At 37.7% G+C, this 26,575-nt stretch overlaps 1 protein-coding gene across 1 annotated transcript in view; it reads right to left on the bottom strand.

The window, feature by feature from the left end:
* The window catches only part of COL24A1 (collagen type XXIV alpha 1 chain), a 392,309-nt gene that overhangs the window by 161,876 nt on the left and 203,858 nt on the right, over window positions 1-26,575 (bottom strand). The window contains exon 25 of the mRNA XM_060024757.1: window positions 2,982-3,035. Within this exon, the coding sequence (XP_059880740.1) occupies window positions 2,982-3,035 (54 nt within the window). The remainder of the gene's footprint in view (window positions 1-2,981; window positions 3,036-26,575) is intronic.

Genomic DNA, 26,575 nt, shown 5'->3' on the forward strand with positions numbered 1-26,575 from the left:
TTAAAATTCCAAGACTTTTCAACATGTTAGTGTAGAAAATTTAACCTAATACAGAAGTAACTAAACCAGAATGAAAGAAGTACAAAACCATCTAAATTTTTTGAACTGATGTCATTTTATATTTGTTATATTAATAAAAAAATCAACAAGTATATATCAATCACTTTTAATGTACTAAGTGAGAGTTGGAGAGATATAACAGATATTTGACTTAGACTCTACCCTCAAGTAATTGAAAACATGACATTAACAAAGATGAATCAATTAAAGGACAATGAAATTTTAAATCGTGTGGTACTTATTCTAAGCCCAGGAAGGGAAGAAATCAGGAAGGATTAGAATAATCTGGAAAGACTTTACAGAGGAGATAGGATTTTAATTGAGTAGTATAGTTTGGCTTTGAATAAATAGAGGGAAGGGGAGAGGATACTCTAAACCAAGAAAACAGTAAGAATAAGAATAGGGACAAGTATGAAATATGAGATGGGGAGCAAGAAAGGTTTATACTGGAGAATATTAGAAAATTTGTTGGATGAACTGATTAAGCCAAAATCACATAGTATCTTGACAGCAAAGTAGAGCTGTTAAGAGACTTCGACAATAGGGAGGCTAATGAAGGTTCTTCAAAATGCTTTATCATGACCCATGAGAATTAGTCTTCTGCTTATAGTATGTAGGCTGGATTAAAAGATAGGGAAAGGGTAGCATAAATATGATAGAGGGTAAATTTAAGATAAACTAATAAGAGTACGTCTGAGACAGTAGCTTTGGATTGACTATTAGAAAGGACAAATTGTAAAGAAAAAACTCTAAGACCTGCTAAAAGATTAGGCATAGAGGATGGAGGAAAAGGGAAATGCAAAGATGGGTGCACTCTATCTATTCTGGAAGACTGGAAGAATAGAGTTAGGTATAAGGCATACTGATAGAAATGAGATAATTGGGAAGAGACCAGTTTGGATGTGGGAAAAAAATGATGAATTTTAAATACTGGGTTGGCCAAAAGGTGCGTTTGTTTTTTTCCGTAAGATGGCTCTAGTAGCACTTAGTTGTCTTTAACTTCATTCGAAACAATTTTGTTAGATTGTATTATGACAGCTGTCATATCAGCGTGCATTTAAAAATATTATCAAAATTGGTGAATTCTTGTGTAGCCATCTTAATACTGAAGATGGAAGAAAAAAGCAACATTTTTCTGCATATTATGCTTTATTCTTTCAAGAAAGGTAAAAATGCAACTGAAACGCAAAAACATGATTTGTGCAGTGTATGGAGAAGGTGCTGTGGCTGATCAAACGTCTCAAAAGTGTTTTGTGAAGTTTTGTGCTAGAGGTTTCTTGCTGGACAATGCTCCACAGTTGGGTAGACCAGTTGAAGTTGATAGCAATCAAATCAAGACATTAACTGAGAACAATCAACGTTATAGCACAATATCCAAATCAAGTGTTGAAAATCATTTCCACCAGCTTGGTTATACTAATTGCTTTGATGTTTGGGTTTCACATAATTTAAGCAAAAAAAACCTTCTTGACCATATTTCTGCATGTGATTCTCTAGTAAAACATAATAAAAATGTTCTGTTTTTAAAACAAATTGTGATGGGCGATGAAAAGTGGAAAGTACAATAATGTGGAATGGAAGAGATGGTGGGGCAAGTGAGATGAACCACCACCAACCACACCAAAGGCCGGTCTCATCCAAAGAAGTTGATGCTGTACATATGGTGAGATTGGAAGGGAGTCCTCTATTATGAGCTCCTTCCAGAAAACCAAACGATTAATTCCAACAAGTACTGCTCCCAGTTAGACCAACTGAAAGCAGCACTGGATAAAAAGCATCCGAAATTAGTCAACAGAAAACTCATTATCTTCCATCAGGATAATGCAAGACCACACGTTTCTCTGATGACAAGAAATAAAAACTGTTACAACTTGGCTGGGAAGTTCTGATTCATCCGCCGTATTCACCAGACATTGCACCTTCCCTGGAAGACTGTAAAAGGCACCTGGAACAGTTCTTTGCTCAAAAATGATAAAAAGTTTTGGGAAGATGGAATTATGAAGTTGCCAGAAAAATGGGAGAAGGTAGTGGAACAAAACAGTGAATAAGTTGTTCAATAAAGTTCTTGGTGAAAATGAAAAATGTGTCTTTTATTTTTTACTTAAAAACTGAAGGAACCTTTTGGCCAAGCCAATATGTTGAGTTTGACTTAAATTAAAAATTTCAGATGGAAATAACTGGAATATTATCTAATTTACTTCTAATCCTGGCTCTACTTAATTACTCACAAACAGTAGCCTTGCACATTAGACTATCATGCTTCTGCTTTATAGTCAGCAAGTCAGGTTTCAGTCAAAGACTTGAAGTTTTTGGTTTATTACCTTCTAGTTCATTATAAGATTCTATTAAAAAAAATTCAAGAAAATGTCCTTGCTGGTTTCAAATAAAGAATTACTTATTTTTTTTAAAAAAAGACTTTCCTAAATTTGAAATTCAATATGGAAAATCACTCCCAAGATAATTATTTCTAGGAAATTCTTAAGCAAATTACAATTTCCATCACAATAGCCAAAAAGATCTTTGAAAAACTTCATACTGAATTCCAAGAGGATATAAAGAGTTTGTGACCGAAACTTGGATCAGGGAAAGTGATAACTTATTCTTCACTTTCAAAACTGTTTCCTTTAGGAGCTTGTTCTCATAAGTAGATTTAAATATTTTCTAGTCATAAACCTAGACCATCAATTTCATCTTTTCTCTTCTGAGCACATCATTATAGCCAAAAGAGTACTCTGCCTTTTAAAAATTAGAAACATACATGCTATCAGCTATATTTCAATATATTTAAGAGATTCAGTACAGGTAATGCATTTTAAGTTATGAGTAATTTCTAGTTTCTAATTCATAAAATATCATGACTGTCTCTCCTTTGAGTTTAGCTTAGAATCCTTACTACTGAACAAAACAATGAAAGAAATTACCTTTTCACCAGTGCTTCCAGTCATTCCAACTTCTCCAGGCGAACCAACAGGTCCCTTTTAGGAAAAAATATAACAGAAAATACACATATATTGTATTAATATTATAGCATCCTGGTTTTAAATCACCTATAAACATGATGTTTCTTTCTAACTCATCCTAAATTTTATCTTAGAGTAAAATTCCTCCTGGTATAGGCATCCGGCCTAAGACTTCACATCAGAATTAATTATTCAGTTAATCAACAAATATATATGAATGTCTAATATGTGACAGGCTGGCTGCTGGGAGGCACTGAGTTTCAAATTCAAACATAGTCCCTATCCTTGTAGAACTTACAGTCCAGTGGATGTCATAAAAACTCCTGCTGTTTTTGTAGATTCTTGGTGTGGATACACTAGCTTAAGAAATCATTTCTGTGACTTCCTTCTTTGAAAGCTCCTCAACACATGAGGGAATAGCACATACCCACTCATTACTTCATTCAAAAATATTTGGTGCCTACTTTGTGCCACGCACTCTGTTGCTTGCTGAGATTTCATTAGGAAGCAAAAGGAGATCTAGGCCCTGCCCCGAGGAGGCAAAAAGTCTTGTAACAGAAACAACTAAATTAGAAAGTGAACATTTATAAATTATGATACAGGTTCACAAAGGAAACTGTGATGCTGAGGTGGAGAATAAAAGACAAGTCCTATTTTAGGAAAGATGGTCAGGGTAAACCTGAGACCTGACATTTAAACTGAAAGCTGAAGAATAAAAAGAGGCCAGCCAGCCAAGCGCAGAAAGGAGGAAGAGAGTTCTAGGTGGAGAAAATAGCTTGAAGTAAAGAACGAATTTCGCAGAAGAAGTGAAAGAAGGCAATCAGTACCACTGTTTCAGAGTGAACAACGCTCAGGGTGCCTCTACCTTTGTCTCTATGGATTCTACTTCAAGCAGTGTAGAAAGCAAAAATGGTAATGCAGAACAAGCTTTACAACAAGCGTATAATCCTTCTCCCTGACTGTCTTCAATTATGAAGTTATTTTCTTTTATTTAAAAATGTATGAAACATTTTCTTTTGCAATAGCTACCAAGCAAATACACTATTTAGATTATATAATATTACATATTAGCATATAGAAGGTACCTGGATCATGAAAAAATGGTTTGCTGTGTTGAAGCTACCTGAAGTTAATGTATGGGGCATGATTTTATCCACAAAAATTGGGTTGGCCAAAAAGTTTGTTCGTGTTTTTCCTGCTCTTACGTAAGATCTTACAGAAAAACCCAAATGAACTTTTTGGCCAACCCAATATCTATATCCTCATCCATATCTATCTATCTATCTATCTGGTGACTATGTATACATTAACATACGTTAAATACTTCCTACCAACTATATTTGGTAGTATTATCATAATTCCCCTTTAACAGATGAGGCAGATGAGTTAAGAAGCTTTCTAAGGTAGATGAGTGTAAGTGGCTATTGAACACTTGAAATGTGGCTAGTCCAAATTGACATGTACTTAAATGTAAAAGGCACACTAGATTTCAAAGACCTACTACAAAAAGAATGCAATTTTTGTGCAATTTCTATCCATATCTTTTGTCCAAATTTTGCTCCTGAGGTTGCCTATATTTTTTTGTGATAATTTTCAGGAATTCTTATTCATTCAAGGTATAAACTCCTTGCTGGTTTTAGATGTTATAAATTCCTTCTTGTGATTCATCACCTGTGAGATTATTTTGACATCCTTCATTGATAGAAATCCTTAATTTTGATGTAGCCACATCCAACCATTTTTTGCCTTATGATTTGTATTTTCTGGATCTTGTTTAAGAAGCCTTCCTCTACCTTTATGTCATTAGGTAATGGGCATTCTTTTCTATTAGTGTTAACTTTTTTTTTTTTTTTTTTGTGGTACGTGGGCCTCTCACTGTTGTGGCCTCTTCCGTTGCAGAGCACAGGCTCCGGACACGCAGGCTCAGCGGCCATGGCTCATGGGCCCAGCCACTCGGCGGCATGTGGGATCTTCCCGGACCGGGGCACGAACCCGTGTCCCCTGCATCGGCAGGCGGACTCTCAACCACTGAGCCACCGGGGAAGCCCTAGTGTTAACTTTTTAAGGTAGGTCTTTAATCCATTTGGAGTCCATCTTTTTCACCAGGGGTGAGATAGAGATCCAACTAAATTTTTTCCACATAGTGACCCAGTTTTCCAAATACTATACATACTAAAATTTACTTTTCCCATTAATTTGTGGTGTCAATCTTTTAAAAAAAATTATCGAGCTATAAATGACATACAACAATATATTAGCTTTAGGTGTACAGCATAATGATTCAATATTTGTATATATTGTGAAATGATCACCACAGTAAGTCTAGTTAATATCCCTCATCACCATACACAGTTACAGAATTTTTTTCTTGTGATGAGAACATTTAAGATTGACTCTCTTGGCGACTTTCAGATAGGCAATACAGTATTATTAACTATAGCTTCTATGCTGTACATTACATCCCCGTGGCTTACTTATTTTATAACTGGACATTTGTACCTTTTGATCCCCTTCACCTATTTTGCCCACCCCTCAGCCCCTGCCTCTGGCAACCATCAATCTATTCTCTGTATCTATGAGCTTGGTTTAAAAAATATTTTTTTTAGATTCCACATATATGTGAGATGATATGGTATTTGTCTTTGACTTATTTCACTTAGCATAATGTCCTCAAGGCTCATCCATGTTGCCACAAATGGCAAGATGTACCCTTTTTATGGTTGAGTAGTGTTCCATTGTACACATAAACCACATCTTCTTTACCCATTCATCCATCGATGGAAACTTAAAAAGGTTGTTTCCATATCTTGGTTATTGTAAACAATGCTTCAGTGAACATGGGGGTGATATATATTTTCAAGTTCATGCTTTTGTTTTCTTCAGATAAATACCTAGAAGTGGAATCATATGGTAGTTCTATTTTTAATTTTTTGAGGAACCTCCATATTGTTTTCCACAGTGGCTGCACCAGTTTACATTCTCACCAACTGTGCACAAGGGTTCCCTTTTCTCCACATTCTCGCCAACATTTGTTATTTCTTATCTTTTGTAACAGCCATTGTAACAAGTGTGAGGTGATGTCTCATTGTGGTTTTGATTTGCATTTCCCTGATGATTAGTGATGTTAAGACCTTTTCCTTTGCCTGCTGGCCATCTCATTTGGAGAAATACCTATTCAGACCCTCTGCTCATTTTTAAATCAAATTGCTTGTTTTTTGCTATTGAGTTGTATGAGTTCTTTTTTTTTTTTCTTTTTTATAATGCTATACTACCCCTTCAAGTAGCCCAGTGTGTTTTCTATAGATTCTGTCAATTATTGCTGTATTCTAATGAGGGTTTTTTTGGTCATTTTTTTTGTTTGTTTTTTTTAAAGAAGATGTTGGGGGTAGGAGTTTATTAATTAATTAATTAATTTTGGCTGCATTGGGTCTTCGTTTCTGTGCATGGGCTTTCTCTAGTTGTGGCAAGCGGGGGCTACTCTTCATCGCGGTGGACGGGCCTCTCACTATCGTGGCCTCTCTTGTTGTGGAGCACAGGCTCCAGACGCGCAGGCTCAGTAGTTGTGGCTCACTGGGCTAGTTGCTCTGCGGCATGTGGGATCCTCCCAGACCAGGGCTCGAAACCGTGTCCCCTGCATTAGCAGGCAGATTCTCTACCACTGCGCCACCAGGGAAGCCCTGTATGAGTTCTCTATATATTTTGGATATTAGCTCCTTATCAGATATATGATTTGCAAACATTTTCTTCCATTCACCAGGTTGCCTCTTCATTTTGTTAATGATTTCCTTTGCTCTGCAGAAGCTTTCGAGTTTGATGTAGTTCCACTTGTTTATTTTTGCTTTTATTGTCTTTGCTTTCGGTGTCAAATCCAAAACAATCTGTGGTGCGATTTTTATAACATTTTATCCATGGCATATTTCTAAGCTCTCTACTCTAGTACACTAATTATTTCTCTGTTTTCTCCTCTTTGAAAATTCTCTCACTCATTTTTTTCTAATGTTTTTATAGCTATTCCTACTACAGAACTGAAAATAAGCACTCTAAACAGGTTTAGACCAGTAGTAAAGAATCTGAACTACACAGGCTTTATATCTACTTACTCTTTAAATCTATATTACTGTTTAATCTGAAAACTATCCACACACCTGGAAATCAACAGGTGAATCAGATGAACACATTTAGAGTTGAGGCCTCTCAAATTTCCTTAAACCTAGGATGTTATTGATTGTAAGATGCACTATTACTTTTTTATCTCTAAAGAGAAAAAGAGTCTTCCAAGTAATTTAATTCACCACTGATTGTAAGAAACATCCTAATTTTACAAATACTACAATGTGAAAAAAACTGTATTATTGTTAAAAATATTCACTGCTCCTTTCTGTTGAAAGAGTACACATCCCTGCATTTCTGATGTCAGCCTTGGCCATGTGGCTTGCGGTGTCAATGGCAAAAATATAATCCTCCATCTTGTTGACATCTGGCTTCTCTATGTAACTTACTTTGACCAAATAAAAGTGAGTGTGTGTGGTAGTGATATGTGCCACTTTTTTTTTTTTTAAGCCAGTTTCTTTTTTTCCTTCTACCCTGAGGTCAGCCATGTCCCAGATAGGAGCTGCTCCTGAAGCCTAGGTGTCAGAATGCAGAAGAGATGGATAGAGCCACAGCCAACCAACAGCGGACAGAGTGCAAGTAACAAGCAAACTTGTTGTCATAAGCCACTGATATTTTGAGGGTATTTCTTTCTGCAGCAAAACTTAGCCTAATGTGACTGATGCAACTTGTATTTTAGAATTGATGAAATCTGGTACTTGTTTGCCTGAAAAACAGGTGATTTTCCTTCACTTTCTTCTAACCTATGTACTAAAGGCCCTAGGAGATGGTGGAGCCATAAGAAAAAAGGAAGCCAGGCATCTCAGTCACTTTGTCAGAGAGAGCTACCTGGTAATACCCACACTGGACTAGTAACATGAGCAAAAACAACTTCTTATCAAGTTAAGCCTACAAAAATTTTTAGGTTTATTTGTTATAGCTGTTAATATTCTCCTAAAAATACATTAAATTAAACTATGCTTAATTGAAAAACTTTGTAATCTATCTCAATTGGCTTATTCAAAAGTTAGTCTCACAGAAATCTTTTTATAAATGAAGATGGTATAAAGTGCACTGAACCAACCTCTGGTTTCGATTGCAAATCAACTTATTCAATAAGTGCAAAATGATCTGAAGAAAATAAAATTAAACACATATTTATGTGTTCATGTAACAAGCTCTGTGCTAAGAGTGGTAGAGGTTACAAAGATGAGTGAAATATAATAAGGCGTTCATAATCTAGTAAGTTGGATGAGGAAAAGCATATTTTCTGTAAGTTAAGAGAAGAAAAATAAAATCCTATATAATGCAAAGGCAGCAGAGATTATGTCTGGTTGAGAACATAAGGAAAAGCTTTACAGAGAACACAATATTTGAGGTACGGCCAACTGTTGACAAGATAAATGGTGAAAGTGTATTCAACGTAGAGGGAATGATCTGAACAGAAAATGGGAGGTAGCAAATGATGAAACATATGTCAAACATAAAGCAAATCCAGATTGTCTGGCAAACAGGATATGTGTAGGAAAGAGACTGGGATAGATATGGTGATATACTATTGAGGGCTTTGACTGTCAAGTGTATTTGTATTTGTGGTGTTTGAAGAAAAATTTGTGTTTGTTGAAGAATCATTGTCGGTTTGAGTAAAGGAGGAATGTAATCGTATCTGTACTGAATGGACAGTAATTTAACAACACTGTGTTCAATGTGTGGAAATGGGAAAAAGATACAAAATGGTGTAAACAGTTAGAAGCTATTGTAATAGTCTAGTTTAAGTGTAATGACTCTTATGACAATGGTATCATGACTCAAAGAAACAGTAGCTCAGGGGAGAAGCCAGTGTCAGAGGAGAGATGATGAATTAAGCCATGGGACAATTATGGCTCTTAATTGACAATTATGGCTCATGGGACAATCAGAGAGTCTATCCTGAAATATTAATTTGTGAGTCCATAGAAAAATCAATTCCTGAAATCATAAGAATGATGCAGTACATACAGTAATAACAGAAGAAAAACAGGAGAGAATTTTAATGAAAATTCTTTGGAAGCAAGAGATAGAAGGAAAAACAAAAGGAAGAGAGGAGAATCAGGAATGTGCAAGGAAAGTTTAAGAAGGGAAAAGTTTCAGATAGCAAGACATCAGTGTTATGTGGAAGGGTTGAGAAGGATGACTGTTGAGACAAAGTCATAGGATTTGGCAATTAGAAGGCTGGCGGTGACCTTTAAGAACAATTTCAGTACCTTTTGTGTGTTTGGATGTAATTTTGCCAAAGAGAATACAAGTGAGGAGAAAGTGGAAAACAACTGTGTAGTTTATTCTTTTACGAAGTTTGACGGCAAAAAGGAGGAGGCACAATAATTGCTTGAGGACATAGTTCGAAAATTATTTTATTTAGAATCTAATTTTTGTTCTATCTGCCAAATAAAAGAAACTCATCTACAGTAGAAAAATACTCTTCTAAATAGAAGGAAATTATATTCAAAACTTAATTTTTTTTTGCTCTATTTCATAAAATGAGTTTTGTTTTGTTTTTAAAAGAAAACAGACTAATTCAACACATCTGTATCAGAGAGAAGATATTGGCAGGTTTTACATGCTCCCAAGGTCTATGTCCTAGCCAGTTGTCTCTAGGCAGATTCCTTGCACTGGGAATGCTTTGTGAGTTACAGAACTCACAGCAGAGAGACATGTATTAGGCAAAGGTGCCCTATAACCTTCTCTTATTGCAGAAACACTGTTTAAAAGGACAGATTATGGCGCTATGACTTGTTCTAATTTTTACCCATGAAACCTTAAGTGCCACATATGCCAACGAGAGTCAAGGGCAGAAAGTTATTTGTTCAATTTTTAAGTGCTCAAATGCAAATTATGGGTATGTGGAAATGGGCATAATTTATTCATATTTTTAATCTATGGATCATCAGAAGAAAAATATGGATGGCCTCCATTTCTGTTCCTTTCAATTCATTCTTATTCATTTCAAAACAAATGTTGAAATCTTTTATATTATTGTATTAGTTATCTATTACTGCAGAACAGATCACCCCAAAGTCAGTGGCTTAAAACAATAAATACTTATCTCACAGTTTCTGTCAGTCAAGAATTCACTAGTGCTTATCTCAGAATTTTTCTGAGTTCTGGCTCAGAGTTTTTCATGAGGTTGTAGTCAAGATATGACATAAGCTGCAGTCATCTGAAGTCTTGACTGAGACTAGGGAATCCATTTCCAAGAAGGCTGTTAGCTGGAGGCCTCAGTTTCTCGCTATGTAGGCCTCCGTATGGCCTGACTTCATGGCAGTAGGTTCCCGCCCCCCCCCACCCCCCGGAGGTGAATAATCCAAGAGAGAGAGTGAGCAAGGAAGAAGCCGCAATGTCTATTATGACCTAGTCACACACAGCTATTTCTGCCATAGCCTATTCATTAGGAGCGAGTCATGAAGTCCACTCCACACTGAGAGTGAAATAAGACTATCTTTCGGAAGGGGGAACATCAAAGAATTGCAGACATATTTTAAAACCATCACAATGACTCAATTTTATTCTTGGCTTGATTTGATGTTTTATTAAGACTGATTCCTCCCAATACTTTTCTTCAGTTTTTTAACCTCTGTTGTCAAGTTAGACACTTCTGCAGAAATATTCTAAGTAGTATTAGAAGGATGTACATTTTCCCAAAGATGAAATGCACAAAATTTCATTCTTATTTCATTAGTTCTTAATTATTTATCATGTATAAGATACTATACTAGTCAATTAATAACTAAAATATAAAGCAGATAACAAAAATTTCTGTGGGATAAATCACTATAGAATATCAAAGTAGGAGTCAGCAAACCATGACCCCAGGGGCTGGCTGCGTGTTTTTTGGAAATAAAGATTTGCTGGAACACAGCCATGACCTTTTGTTTACCTATTGCCTATGGCTGCTTTCACCCTATGAAGGCAGAGCTGAGTAGTTGGGACAGAGACTTTATGGCCCACAAAACCCAAACCATTTCTGTTGAGTATTTAAGGGAAATACAAAGCAGTCATTGAAGCCATAGCCTCAGCTTATAAGAATTATCAGCAATTTATACTTTTTGATCAAGAATTTTCATTAAAAGAAGTTTCAAAACACTGATTCCATGTCTAACACACATTAACAAAAAAAAAGCTTTTAGCTAGAACATGCCATGCTATGTGTCAAGAGCTAGGTAACTCTACGATAAATGAAAACATTCACTTTTTGCAAAATGGAATATATATTAGTCTATTTAAAGATTTTGTTAGCTAAAGTGGAAACTCAAAAAGCCTTATGTATAATAAATCACTTCTTAGAATTGAAAAGAAATACTATTTTTTCCCAAAAGTCAGTAAAAACTCTAAAATACTCAGGTTCTATTTTTTAAAGTAACCACATCCTACTTATTCACTGAAGACTGATATAAAATTAGGATATTTCCTAGTTGAAGCTAAAATGTTTAAAAAACTTTACATGAAGTTCTTAGACTTGACAATTATCTTTAAAAAATCACTGTGCCTTCAACTGTAGTTTAAAACAACTCTATATTGTTTCAAATTTTCTTTTCAATGTAGAAACAACTGTATTTATAGGATAAAGAATTTCAGACCCCCAACCTCCTCAAATTCACTTGAAAATATAATATATAAAGCTAATTCCCTAAGATTTAGTTCTGTTTTATCTTAGAAACATATTAACTTGGATGTTTGCATTAGTACTATTGTGTTTACTCTATGTTTAAAAATAAGAGAATTTTATAAGTCATCTTACCACAACAAAGGTAGTAATTAGTTATACTATATGTAACTGCTGATATCTGACTATTTTTTTAACCTTAAGAATGGTAATTTTTCATGGTTCAATCTAGTACAATCTTGGAGGGTAGGAGAAACAGAAGGTCAGCCAGACATGAGAAAATCACTTCAAGCACAACATGGGAAAATGTGTGTTCATAACTAGCATTTATTTCTCTACCTCAAGTTCCCATGCTTCTGTCCAAGAAGAGAATGATACAGATGGCTGTCAGTCTAGACAGATAAGAGGAAGATGTAGAAAAGTGGAAAGAAACTTTCGTGTATAACATATCTGGGTAAGAAAGAGGAATTCCTTTTTAGAAATGATAAATATGAGACAATATGAGACACTATACAATTGTGTAAGCAGGTCTAGAGCAAAAAGATATTTGAGAATCATCAGCAAATAGTAAAGAGAGTAAATGAGTCACCAAAGAAAGGATGTACATTGAGAAAAGGAAAGGAAAAGGCCAAGACCAATAATATTTAGAGAGCAGGATGAAAAAAAGAAAACTTAAAGAACTGTCCTATACGTGAAAAAGAAAGTGTACTGTCAAAAGGAGGATATTGTCCATTTATTTATTTATCACCCACAATGTTTCTTCAGACCTTTTCATTTGGGGGTAATTTTATGACTTGACGAGAATGAATAAACCTTTCTGTTAATTTGTAAATACATCACGGTTTCCAAATAGCTAATCTATGGACCATTTCACTCCTATTTTCAAACAAAATCCATAAGCTAAGGATATATTCCTTTGACGGTGTGACTTGGATTAAATTACTTTAGCTCACTGTGTCTCATCCTTCACCATTTAGGAAGACATGACTTTAAGTTTATCCGTTTGTATGCTTTGTAAAGCCAGGATGATGTCCTCTCTGATACTGAATCCCCTATGTCTAATACATTGCCTGGAATATAGAAGAAAATAAATATATGTTGAATGAATGAGCGAACAAATTTGAATGAGTGAATAAGTTAGATAGAGCAGCAGTAGTGGAAGCAGAGATAAGCCGCCCACATCATCCTTTAAGAAAGGTCTTGGTCTGTGTGTTCGCTCCAGGGCCTCATGTGAGCTTTCCCAGGATAAGCAGCTTTAGCAAATGGGGTAGAGCTGGGTGCTGCAAGAATATAAGTGCCAGCAGACAAGGACAAGATGGCAGAGTAGAAGGACTTGAGTTCACTTCCTTTCACGAAAACACCAAAATCACAACAAACTGCTGAACAACCATCGAGATAAAAGACTGGAACCTACCAAAAACCATATTCTACATCCAAAGACAAAGAAGAAGCCACAACGAGATGGTAGAAGGGGGCACGTTCATGATAAAATAAAATCCCATACCTGCAGGGTGGGTGACCCACAAACTGGAAAATAATTGTATCACAGAGTTTCTACCACAGGGCCCAGAGATCTGGGCCCCATGTCAGGATCCCCAGCCTGGGTGTCTGCCAATGGGAGAAGGAGCTCTTAGAGCATTTGGCTTGAAAGCCAGCAGGGCTTGAGTGCAGGAGCTCCACAGGACTGGGGGAAACAGAGACTCCACTCCTGGAGGGCCAGACCTACATGCAGGACTTGGAGAGCCTCCTGGGGAGGGAGGGGTTGGCTGTGGCTCACTGTAGGGACAAAGACACTGGTGGCAGAGGGCCCAGGGAATATTCATCAGTGTGAACTCTCCTGGAGGTCGCCATTGTGGCACCAAGAACTGGCCCCACCCAACTCCGGTTGGCTGAGGCTCCAGTGCTGGAACGCCTCAGGCCAAACAAACAACAGGGTGGGAACACAGTCTTACTCATCAGCAGACAGGCTGCTTAAAGTCTTCCTGAGCCCATAGCCACCTCTAAATACACCCCTTGACATGGCCCTGCTCACCAGAGGGACAAGACCCAGCTCTACACACCAGTGGGCAGGCACCAGTCCTGCCCACCAGGAAGCCTGCACAGCTCCCTGGACCAATCTCACCCACCAGGAGGCAGACACCAGAAGCAAGAGGAACCACAATCTGAAGCCTGTGGAATGGAGACCACAAACACAGAAAGTTAGACAAAATGAGATGATAGAGAAATACATTCCAGATAAAGGGACAAGATAAAACCCCAGAAGAACAACTAAGTGAAGAGGAGATAGGCAATCTACCTGAAAAAGAATTCAGAGTAAAGATACTAAAGATGATCCAAGGTTTTGGGAAAAGAATGGAGGCAAAGACCAAGAAGATACAAGAAATGCTTACCAAAGAGCTAGAAGATTTAAAGAACAACAATAAAAAATTGAACAATACAATACCTGAAATGACAAATACACTTGAAGGAATTGATAGCAGAATAACTGAGGCAGAAGAACGAATAAGTGAGCTGGAAGACAAATTGGTAGAAATCACTGCTGCAGGACAGAACAAAGAAAAAAGAATGAAAAGAAATAAGGACAGTCTAAGGGAGGGGTCCCCCACCCCCAGGCTGTGGACTGGTACCGGTCTGCAGCCTGTTAGGAACCAGGCCACACAGCAGGAGGTGAGTGGCAGGCAAGTGAGTGAAGCTTCATCTGTGGCTCCCCATTGCTCACATTACCACGTGAACCATCACCCGCATTACCACCTGAACCAACCCCCCACCCCCCACCCCACCCATGGAAAAATTGTCTTCCATGAAACCAGCCCCTGGTGGCAAAAAGGTTGGGGACTGCTGGTCTAAGGGACCTCTGGGACAGCATTAAAAGCACCAACATTTGCATTATAAGGATCCCAGAGGAGAAGAGAGAAAGGGCCTGAGAAAATATTTGAAGAAATAATAGCTGAAAACTTCCCTAACATGGGAAAGGAAACATTCACCCAAGTCTAAGAATCACAGAGAGTCCCATACAGGATAAACCCAAGGAGTAACACGCTGAGGCACATTTTATTCAAACTGACAAAAATTAAAGACAAAGAGAAAATACTAAAAGCAGCAATGGAAAAGCAACAAAAAACATACAAGGGAATCCCCATAAGGTTATCAGCTGATTTTTCAGTAGAAACTCTGCAGGCCAGAGGGAGTGGCATGATACATTTAAAGTGATGAAAGGGAAAAACCTACAACCAAGAATACTCTACCCAGCAAGGCTCTCCTTCAGATCCAATGGAGAAATCAAAAGCTTTACAGACAAGCAAAAGCTAACAGAATTCAGCACCACCAAACCATCTTTATAACAAATGCTAAAAGAACTTCTCTAGGTGGAAAAGAAAAGCCCACAACTAGAAACAAGAAAATTATGAATGGGAAAGCTCTCCAGTAAAGGCAAACGTACAGCAAAGGTAGGAAACTATCCACACACAAATATGATACCAAAACCAGCAATCATGAGAAGAGGACAGTACAGATGCAGGATACTGAAAATGCATTTGAAATTAAGAGACCAGCAACTTAAAACAACTTGTATATATATAGACTGCTATATCAAAACCTCATGGTAATGGCAAATCAAAAATAGATTAAAAACACAGAAAAGAAAAAGCATCCAAACACAACATTACAGATAGTCATCAAATAACAAGAGAAGAGAACAAAGGAGGAAGGGAAGAAAAAAGACCTACAAAAACAAATCCAAAACAAATAACGAAATGGCAATAAGAACATACATATAGATAATTACCTTCAATGTAAATGGATTAAATGCTCTAACCAAAAGACACTGACTGGCTGAAGGATAAAAAACAAGACCCGTATATATGCTGTCTACAAGAGACCCACTTCAGATCTAGGGACATGTACAGACTGAATGTGTGGGGATGGGAATAGGTATTCCATGCAAAAGGAAATCAAAAGAAAGCTGGAGTAGCAATACTCATATCAGACAAAATAGACTTTAAAATACTGTTACAAGAGACAAAAAAGGACACTACATAATCAAGGAATCAACCCAAGAAGAAGATATAACAATTGTAAATATATATGCACCCAACATAGAAACACTTCAATATATAAGGCAAATGCTAACAGCCATAAAAGGAGAAACTGACAGTCACATAATAATAGTGGGGGACTTCAACACCCCACTTACATCAATGGACAGACCATGCAGACAGAAAATCAGTAAGGAAACAGAGGCCTTAAATGACACATTAGACCAGATGGACTTAATTGATATTTATAGAACCTTCCATCCAAAAGCCACAGAATACACATTCTCAAGTGCACATGCAACATTTTACAGGACTGATCACAAGCTGGGCCACAAAGCAAGTCTTGGTAAATTTAAGAAAACTGAAATCATATCAAGCATCTTTTCTGAACACAATTCTATGAGATTAGAAATCAAATACAAGAAAAAAACTAAAAAACACAATCACGTGGAGGCTAAACAGTATGCTACTAAACAACTAATGGATCACTGAAGAAATCAAAGAGGAAATAAGAAAATACCTAGAGACAAATGAAAATGAAAACATGACAATCCAAAACCTATGGGACACAGCAAAAGGAGTTCTAAAAGGGAAGTTTATAGTGATACAAGCTTACCTCAGGAAACAAGAAAGATCTCAAATAAACAACCTAACCCTACACCTAAAGCAAGTAGAAAAAGAAGAATAAACAAAATCGAAAGTTAGTAGAAGGAAAGAAGTCATAAAGATCAGAGCAGAAATAAATGAAATACAGACGAAGAAAACAATAGAAAAGATCAATGAAACTAAAAGCTGGCTCTTTGAAAAGATAAACAAAATGGTTAAACCTTTTGCCAGACTCATGAAGAACAAAAGGGAGAGGACTCAAATCAATAAAATTAGAAATGAAAAAGAAGTTACAACTGACATCACAGAAATACAGAGGATCATAAGAGACTACTACAAGCAACTCTATGCCAATAAAATGGACAACCTGGAAGAAATGGACAAATTCTTAGAAAGGTACAATCTCTCAAGACTGAACCAGGAAGAAATAGAAAATATGAACAGACCAATTACAGGCACTGAAATTGAAATTGTGATTAAAAAACTTCCAACAAACACAAGTCCAGGACCAGATGGCTTCACAGGTGAAATCTATCAAACACTTAGTGAAGACTTAACACCTATCCTTCTGAAAATATTCCAAAATTGCAGAGGAAGGAACCTCCCAAACTCATTCTGTGAGGCCACCGTCACCCTAATACCAAAGCCAAAGATACCAAAATTACAGACCATTACTGATAAACATACACACAAAAAATCTTCAACAAAATACTAGCAAACTGAATCCTACATTAAAAGGATCACACACCATGATCAAGTGAGATTTATCCCAGGGATGCAAGGATTTTTCAATATACACAAATCAATCAGTGTGATAAACCACATTAACAAACTAAAGATTAAAAACCATATGATAATTTCAATAGATGCAGGAAACTTTTTGACAAAATTCAACACACACTTATGATAAAACACTCCAGAAAGTGGGCATAGAGGGAACCTACCTCAACATAATAAAGGCCATATATAACAAACCCACAGCTAACACCATACTCAATGGTGAAAAGCTGAAAGCATTTCCTCTAAGATCAGGAACAAGATAAGGATGTCCATTCTCACCACTTTTATTCAACAGCATTGTGGAAGTCCTAGCCATGGTAATTAGAGAAGAAAAATAAATAAAAGGAATCCAAAATGGAAAAGAAGTAAAACAGCCACTGTTTGCAAATGACATGATTCTATACATAGAAACTCCTAAAGATGCTACCAGAAAACTACTAGAGCTCATCAATGAATTGTGTAAAGTTGCAGGATGCAAAATTAATACACAGAAATCTGTTGTATTTCTGTATAGTAACAAAAGATCAGAAATATAAATTAAGTAAACAATCCCATTTACCATCGCATCAAAAAGAACAAAATACTTAGGAATAAACCTACCTAAGGAGGCAAAAGACGTGTAATCTGAAAACTATTAAGATGCTGATAAAAGAAATTGAAGATGACACAAACAGATGGAAAGATATATCATGTTCTTGGATTGGAATCACAATATTGTCAAAATGACTATTCTACCCAAGGCAATCTACAGATTCAATGCAATCCCTATTAAGTTATCAATGGCATTCTTCACAGAACTAGAACAAAAAATAGTTAATTTGTATAGAAACACAAAAGATCTGTGAATAGCCAAAGCAATCCTGCGAAAGAAAAACAGTGCTGGAGGAATCTCGCTCCCTGAATTCAGACTATACTAGAAAGATACAGTCATCAAAATGTATGGTACTGGTACAAAACCAGAAATACAGGTCAATGGAACAGTATAGAAAGCCCAGAAATAAAACCATGCACCTATATTCAATTAATCTACAACAAAGGAGGCAAGAATATGTAATGGAGGGCTTCCCTGGTGGCGCAGTGGTTGAGAGTCCGCCTGCCAATGCAGGGGACATGGGTTCGTGTCCCAGTCCGGGAAGATCCCACATGCCACGAAGCGGCTGGGCCCGTGAGCCATGGCCGCTGAGCCTGTGCGTCTGGAGCCTGTGCTCCGCAATGGGAGAGGCCACAACAGTGAGAGGCCCGCGTACCGCAAAAAAAAAAAAAATGTAATGGAGGAAAGACTGTCTCTTCAGTAAGTGGTGTTGGAAAAGTTGGACAGCTACATGGAAAAGAATGAAATTAGAACATTCTCTAACACTATACACAAAAATAAACTCAAAATGGATTAAAGATGTAAATGTAAGGCCAGATCCTATAAAACTCTTAGAGGAAAACATAAGCAGAACATTCTTCGACATAAATCCCAGCAATATCTTTTTGGATCCACCTCCTGGAGTAATGAAAATAAAAACAAAACAAAACAAAACAAAACAAATGGGACCTAATTAAACTTAAAAGCTTTTGCCAGCAAAGGAAACTATAAACAAAAAGAAAAGACAACCCTCAGGAGAAAATATTTGCAAATGAGGCAACCAACAAGCGATTGATCTCTAAAATACACAAACAGCTCATGCAGGTCAATATCAAAAACACAAACAACTCAATCAAAAACTGGGCAGATGATCTAAACAGATGTTTCTCCAAACAAGATACACAGATGCCCAAAAAGCATGTGAAAAGATGCTCAGCATCTTTAATTATTACAGAAATGCAAATCAAAACTACAATGAGATATTACCTCACACCAGTCAGAATGGCCATCATCCAAAAGTCTAAAACAATAGATGCTGGAGAGGGTGTGGAAAAAAGGGAACCCTCTACACTGTTGGTGGGAATGCAAATTGGTACATCCACTACAGAGAATAGTATGGGGGTTTCTTAAAAAACTAACAATAGAGCCACCATATGATCCAGCAATCCCACTTCTGGGTGTATATCTGGAGAAAACCATACTTCAAAGATCCATGTACCTCAATGTTCATTGCAGCACTATTTACAAAGCCAAGATATGGAAAAAACTAAAATGTCCATCGACAGAGGAGTCGATAAAGAAGATGTGGTACATATATACAACGGCATATTACTCATCCATAAAAATGAACAAAATAATGCCATTTTCAGCAACATGGATGGACCTAGAGATTATCATACTAAGTGAAGTAAATCAGATAGGGAAAGAGAAAGACAAACATCATGGTATCACTTATATGTGGAATCTAAAAAAATTATACAAATGAACTTATGTACAAAACAGAAATAGACTCACAGATTTCTAAAACAAACTTATGGTTATTACCAAAGGGGAAAGGTCGGGGGAGGGATTAATTAGGAGGTTGGGATTAACATATACACACTACTATATATAAAACAGATAATAAACAAGGACCTACTGTGCAGCACAGGGAACTCTGCTCAGTATTCTGTAATAACCTAAATGGGAAAGGAATCTGAAAAAGAATGGTATATGTATATGTATAACTGAGTCACTCTGCTGTACACCTGAAACTAACACAACATTTTAAATCAACTGGACTCCAATACAAAATGAAAATTAAATCAAATTTAAAAAAGATTTTATTGCCCTTCTAATCAACTCCTTCAAAGTTTAGCCTTGAGCAAAGAGGTTTTCCTCTAAAGACTAATTAAAGTGAGGGTATAAAAAGGGCTGGCCACTTTTATGTAATATGGGACTACTCTAATAGGCCATATATGCTCCAGAGCTTCCTAAAGGGTTGTTTTGGCTCTCACCTCCCTAGTGGAAAGATAGAAAATCGAGCAAAAGCCCAGGATTTAACAGTCAGAGTGACAAAACTCCAGAGAAGGTTATATCTCTAACCAAGACAAGTCTGTTATGCCAAGGTCAGGGCCTTGGCTGGGGAAAAAAATGGAACCCCGACCCTTGATGGGGACACCTTGATATAAGTCCCTGAAGATTTTGAACCACGAGACTCCTTTGAACTCTATTAGCTTACAGAAGTGGTCTATCCCTCCTCATTAACACTAGCATCTTCCCCTATAAGAGAACATATGCCCCAATTAGGATTTGTCATAAAACCCTTCTGGCCAATATGTCAATAACTAGGGGTAAATCACAGCATGACACATCCGGGAACTTGCTGTTCCTGATAGAGGGAAATGGGACTCTACCCCAAAGAATGAAAGACCTAGCCAATATGTACTGGTAGGAACCTGGAGAACACGCATGGGACTGATTCTACAGGTACTTGAACAAGGGAGCCATAACATAATATAAAAAACATAAACATAAGACAAAATTAGGTATGGAAGAGTTTATTAATTTGGGAGCACTTTTCCAAGACATAGGATTTAATACCCTGTCAAGGATATCAAGAGATTGTGCAAACTCCTGCAGTGGGTCTAAGCCGCGAGGTATGCATCTCTGCTGCTTGGACCATATGACTTGGCAGACGCTATGGTATTAGAGAAACTGATGGTGAGAAAGGAAGCCATGTAGAGCTTATGGCAAGCCTTGATAGGAAGAACACAACACAGGTTTCTGGGATTTGGGAACAAGGACATGCCACCTGTGGCAGAGAATTACATGTGTTTTGAAAAACAAATTCTAGTGTGCTACTAGGCTCAAGTAGAGACTGAGCACCTAACAATGGGACAACAAGTGACATTAGCATTTGGATCTAGCTATCATAAGCTGAGCTGTATCAGATATAAGATCAAGCAGTTCCAGTGCAATCTGGGATGGGACATGAGCAGGACAGAGGTACAAGCAAATGGAATGAATAAGTGGTCCAGATCCCCAACCAGTACCTCTTTTTTTAGCTAACACCTTTGGCTATCTGGAGGATCTCTTATGACCAACTGATAGAAAAGGAAAAAGCCAACTTGATTTATAGATGGGCAGGCTTAGTGCTATAAACTTGATTTATAGATGGGCAGGCTTAGTGCTATGGACTGAATATTTGTATTCCCTCAAAATTCATATATTAAAGCCTTAATGTTATGGCATTTGAAGGTAGGGCCTTTGGGAGGTAATTAGTCATAAGGGTGGGGCTCCCATGATGGAATTAGTCTCTTAGAAGAAGAAGAAAATATCTGGCCCTTTCTCGTGTCACCATGTAAGGTACAGAGAGAAGGCAGACATCTGCAAACCAGGAAGAGGGCCGTTACCAGGCACTGAATTTGTTGCTGCCTTGATCTCACACTGCCCAGCCTCCAGAAGTGTGAGAAATAAGTTTGTTTAAGCCACCCAAACTATGGTATTTCATTACAGCAGCCCAAATTGACTAAGGCACTTGGTATGTAGGTACAAACTGAAAATGGATGGAAGCTGCACTATAGTTTCACTCAGGAGTGCCTTAAAAGGCAGTGGCAAGAGGACATCTTTCTACTGGGCAGAGTTTCTGGCAGTGTACCAGACCATCCACTTTGTGGGAAGGAGGAGTGACTTGAGGTTAGAATATGTACAGACTAAGTGGCATTTGTGAGTGACCTGGCTGTTTGGTAAGATGCCTGAATGGAAGAAGACTCTAAGACTGGGAACAAGGTTTGAGAAAAAAGCTTTTGGATGGGTACATTAGACACAAAGTGCAAACATCTTTGAATCAAATATGAATGCCTACCAGAGAAGGGCAAACGTGGAAGTGTACTTGGAAAGAGATAGAATGACTCAGAAAGTTGACATCAGCAAGTCTTGGTCATCAGTCACCTCAGTGCTGGATGATAGGTATACGAATGAATAGGCATGGTGGGAGAGATGGAAGGTATACACGGGGCTGACATCACGAGTTCCAATTTGGCAAGACTAAATTAACTACTGCTGACACTGAACATCCAGGCTGCCAACAACCAAGAACAATGTTGAGCCCGTGATATGCTGCCACACTTTGAGGAGACCAACCAGCCACTTGGGGGCAAGTTCACTCTGGAAGGGCCAACGATTTATTCTAACAGAAATGACACATACTCTGGGAATGGGCTGCTTTCCTACACTCAGGCCTCAACTATTAGAAGTATCTGAGGGCTTACAAAGTAATCTACCATACAGGATCCCCAAAACGTTGTGTCAGACCAAGGGACCCATTTTATAGCCAATAAGGTGTGGAAGTGGGCCTATGTACACGGGGTCTAATAGTTACATCACATGACAACAAGAAACTTCCCACCTGACAGAATGGCCTGCTAAAGGTGCCATTAAAGTGCGAGCTAGGAGGTGATAGTTTATGAGGATAAAGCACCATCCCACAGGATAAAAAAATATACATACTGAATCAGAGATATTTATATGGTACTGTGTCTCCATCAGGAAATATTCATTGGTCTTAGAACCAAGGGGCAGAAACAGAATTCATCCTACTTAGTATCACTCCCAATGTCTCCAAAGAGGTCCCTGTACTTTACATTTCCACAAAATGTAAGTTCTGCAGGAATGGTGGTCCTGGTCCCTAAAGAGGACACATGTTTAGCTGGTGAAAAAGTAAGAGTCCTTTTGAACTATAAGCTATGGCTGCTCCCTGAGCATTACAAATTCCCTGTATCCAAGCACCAGCAGGCAAGGAAAAGCATCACCATCTTGGTACAGTTAGTTCACCCTCATCATTAGGAAGAGGGAGAAGAATGATATCATTTGTGGTCCTAAAAGTAGCTGCAGCGTTAGGGGAACTAATTTGTACTACCAACTCCTCTTTTAAGTTTTACCTCAGGAAGAGAATCCACCAGAATCCTAGAGGAGCATCTCCCTGAAAGGATATGAAGAAATGGGTCCAAGTGATACAAGGAATAAACTGCAGTGAACACTAAGATGGCCCGTCCTCCTTCAAGGAAGAACGTATTGTCCAAGCTGTCGTCAGCTTCATGGTTTGCCTCAGCATTAGAGTGCTTTCTTGACCAAAGACACACACTTCCCAGGGTGGCCTATGTATGATGACTGCTTGATTTAGAGTATAAAAGCCCAACCATTCATCCCAGCATGATGAGTTACAAAGCATTCCCAGCTTTCTGTAAGGATGCTTGAGACTCAGTATCAGTTTGACTTCTACACAATCCTGCTCCCTCTTCCTCTTTGCACAAGTGTTGCTTCCTAATAAATAGCCTGTAGCAAAATGCAATCTCAGCAGTCTGCTTCTGGAATTTCCAACTCGTGCTTGCAGCTTTTCACTACCTGTGGGTCTCAATCCATGAGGGTCATGGAATTACTGCAAAGTCTCAGTGTGTCTGTATATAGGTACTGAGAGTATAGTAAATACATAAACACACAACTGCTACTTGTTGGTCTGTAAAAACAATCTCATTCTTGAAAAGACTGGAAATCACTAAGGTAGAGTAGGTATACATTAATAAACAAAGGCAGATTACCTTTTATAACCAAAACCTGAGATTCTGGAAAAATATGTGTAATTTCTACCTGTATTCAGTGTTTTCTTATGTCTAATGAACGCAACGTGCTACTGTCATATTTAATAGTGTGGCTACTAAAGCACATACTGTAAACCTATTTTCAATGCTTGGGTAATGACTGTTACCATCCTTAGGATAAATAGAATGTTTTATCCTATTTTACTGAAAGGGAGGAAACTGTACCTTGCATACATGTTTTTGGGGTTTGGGTCCCAGGTCTAAAGCATTTGGGACATATTCCAAAGCGAACCTGAGGGAGACTTTGAGATAACATCTGAAGTGAGATATTCATCCCTTTCCCTTTGTACCCAGTGATTAATCTTTTCTTGATAGGCTGAGGATGAAGTTTCTGGAGCTCACCAAAGACTGAGCACACTTTGGCAGCAAAAATTATAGCTTATTGTAATTTGTTTTCCAGCATATTTGACTTACTTTATAAAAAATTCTTTCAAATGAAGTGCACCTATATGTAGACAATTTTCTTATACTGATACCTTGTGCCTAAGGTATTCAAATATACCAAATGAGGAAATGAGGTAACACAGAGATTATGCTAAATCATACCTGTTAACTGCACACAGATGATATATAGCTCTCTTAATTTTTATTTTTTCTAGAATGAGGTAAGAGTGTAAGTAAATAAAAAAAATGATTACTCACCTGTGCTATCTACTGAGTCTTTGAAACTAAGAATGTGCCTAATTAGCTCTATTAATTTAACTTTTCTGAAAATTGAAGATAATCTATAAACACTGGTGACTAAAAATTATATAGAAAGTCTGCATTCATTCACACTTTAAAAAGTACAGAAGTGTCATAAAATAAATTCATTCATTTATTAGGCAACAAACATTGTTCGAGGATATAATACATGCCAGACATTAATGAATAATGTGGAATATTTTACACAGTCAGTTAAATGTAGAATATAGACAAGCACTTCATTATTTTAGAGATTCTTGATTGGACAACAGTTTATTTTGGTATCACAGTTCCTCCACTTCAGACTCTTGACATTTGGATATATAGGTTTTCTAAAAGATAAAACTAAATGGTCTGCTCAGTACCCAAATAGGGATTTCAGCCTCTGCAATTTCCCTGACAACTATTTGACCCGTATTCCCTTGGATCATACATGTAGTCATGAAATAGAAGTTCAGAATGAAGTTTTGCCTAGAGAAGGTCTGGCAATGATTAAAAGAATATGCCTGGAATGTCTACTCAACAGATGCTTTTACTCACACTTATGTTACGGGGAGCTTGAGAATAGAAAGGCAACTGGTCCTGTCCTCCCTGCACTAAATCACCTAGTAATGTTGTTCACATATTCCACTCTTTTTAATGAGTCTCTTGGCAATAAATCAAAGGTGATAAAGTGAATATCAGCACAGGGCTACCATGAAATTCTTATATTATTAGTTTTTTAAAAAATGTTAGTTGGATGAGAAAAAAGAGAAATTCTCCTACTATGACACTTGTGTGGCAAAACACTTGAATTGCAAGCTCTTCCTAGGACTCTAACAACTAGCAGGGTCATTCACAGGGAAGAATATGTGCTTATAACCACAGCACTTTTTTTTTTTTTCACATACAAAGCATTTAATTAGTTTTGTGTTTTTTTTGACGCAGACCTCATAAGTATTGAGTTTTTTTGTGCACTCTATCTGAAGATAAAATTAGAGTCAGAAAATCTATTGTCTGATGCCTCCCATCAATGTCTATACCTAAAAATGAGGAAAATAACAGGATGGTACTGCTAAGTACTAGTCTATAAAGACCTGAGTTCCAGATTAGATCTTCAATTCTGAAGCAAGTCATGGGACCAGTTTGGGTCTCATTCTCCCAATTCTAAAAAGACAAAGGATTAACTAGATAATCTCTCGCACACTTTCCAGTTCTAAAATTCTATAATTTAAACATAAGGAAGAGGAAAATCCCTACAGCATTTTAAGGTATTGAAAATCTTTGAACAGGTGAGAAAAGATGTAATTAAAAAAAAGCTGGGGGACTTCCCTGGTGGCACAGTGGTTAAGAATCTGCCTGCTAATGCAGGGGACGTGGGTTCGAGCCCTGGTCCGGGAGGATCCCACGTGCCACGGAGCAACTAAGCCCGTGTGCCACAACTACTGAGCCTGCGCTCTAGAGACCACAAACCACAACTACTGGGCCTGCGTGTCACAACTACTGAAGCCTGCACACCTAGAGCCTGTGCTCCACAATGAGAGAAGCCACCGCAACAAGAGGCCCGCGCACTGCAAGGAAGAGTAGCTCCCCCGCTGCAACTAGAGAAAGCCTGCGTGCAGCAACGAAGTCTCAACACAGCCAAAAATAAATAAATAAATAAATTTATATTATAAAAAAGAACTGGAATACTTTTATTTCATAGTGACGAAGGTGTGTCTAGCATTCTGGAGCTTCAGTATTACTAAAGAAACTATTTACTGACAACATCTACAGGAGGTAGACTTTGTGACTTCTCATACATCTTACTTTATTTTTAAAAATCTCATTGTTTATTTATTTATTTTTTTTGTGGTACGCGGGCCTCTCACTGTTGTGGCCTCTCCCGTTGTGGAGCACAGGCTCTGGATGTGCAGGCTCAGCGGCCAAGGCTCACGGGCCCAGCCGCTCCGCGGCATGTGGGATCTTCCCGGACCGGGGCACAAACCCGTGTCCCCTGCATCGGCAGGCGGACTCTCAACCACTACGCCACCAGGGAAGCCCCTCATTGTTTATTTTTTAAAAGCTTATCTTCTAAATATATGTGAGCTCTTTGAGGGTAGAGCCTGTGTTTTGTTCATCTCAACGCTCCTCTCATTGCCCAGCACCTTACTTTGCACATAGCAAATGCTCAGTAAATATCTGTAGACTGAATGCATGGTAGAAATTGGGTACTGATTTCTTAATTAAAATATGGAAATTGAGGAAGTTCCTAT

This window comes from Delphinus delphis, chromosome 1 (assembly GCF_949987515.2).
Source record: "Delphinus delphis chromosome 1, mDelDel1.2, whole genome shotgun sequence".
In the NCBI taxonomy this organism is placed as follows: domain Eukaryota; kingdom Metazoa; phylum Chordata; class Mammalia; order Artiodactyla; family Delphinidae; genus Delphinus; species Delphinus delphis.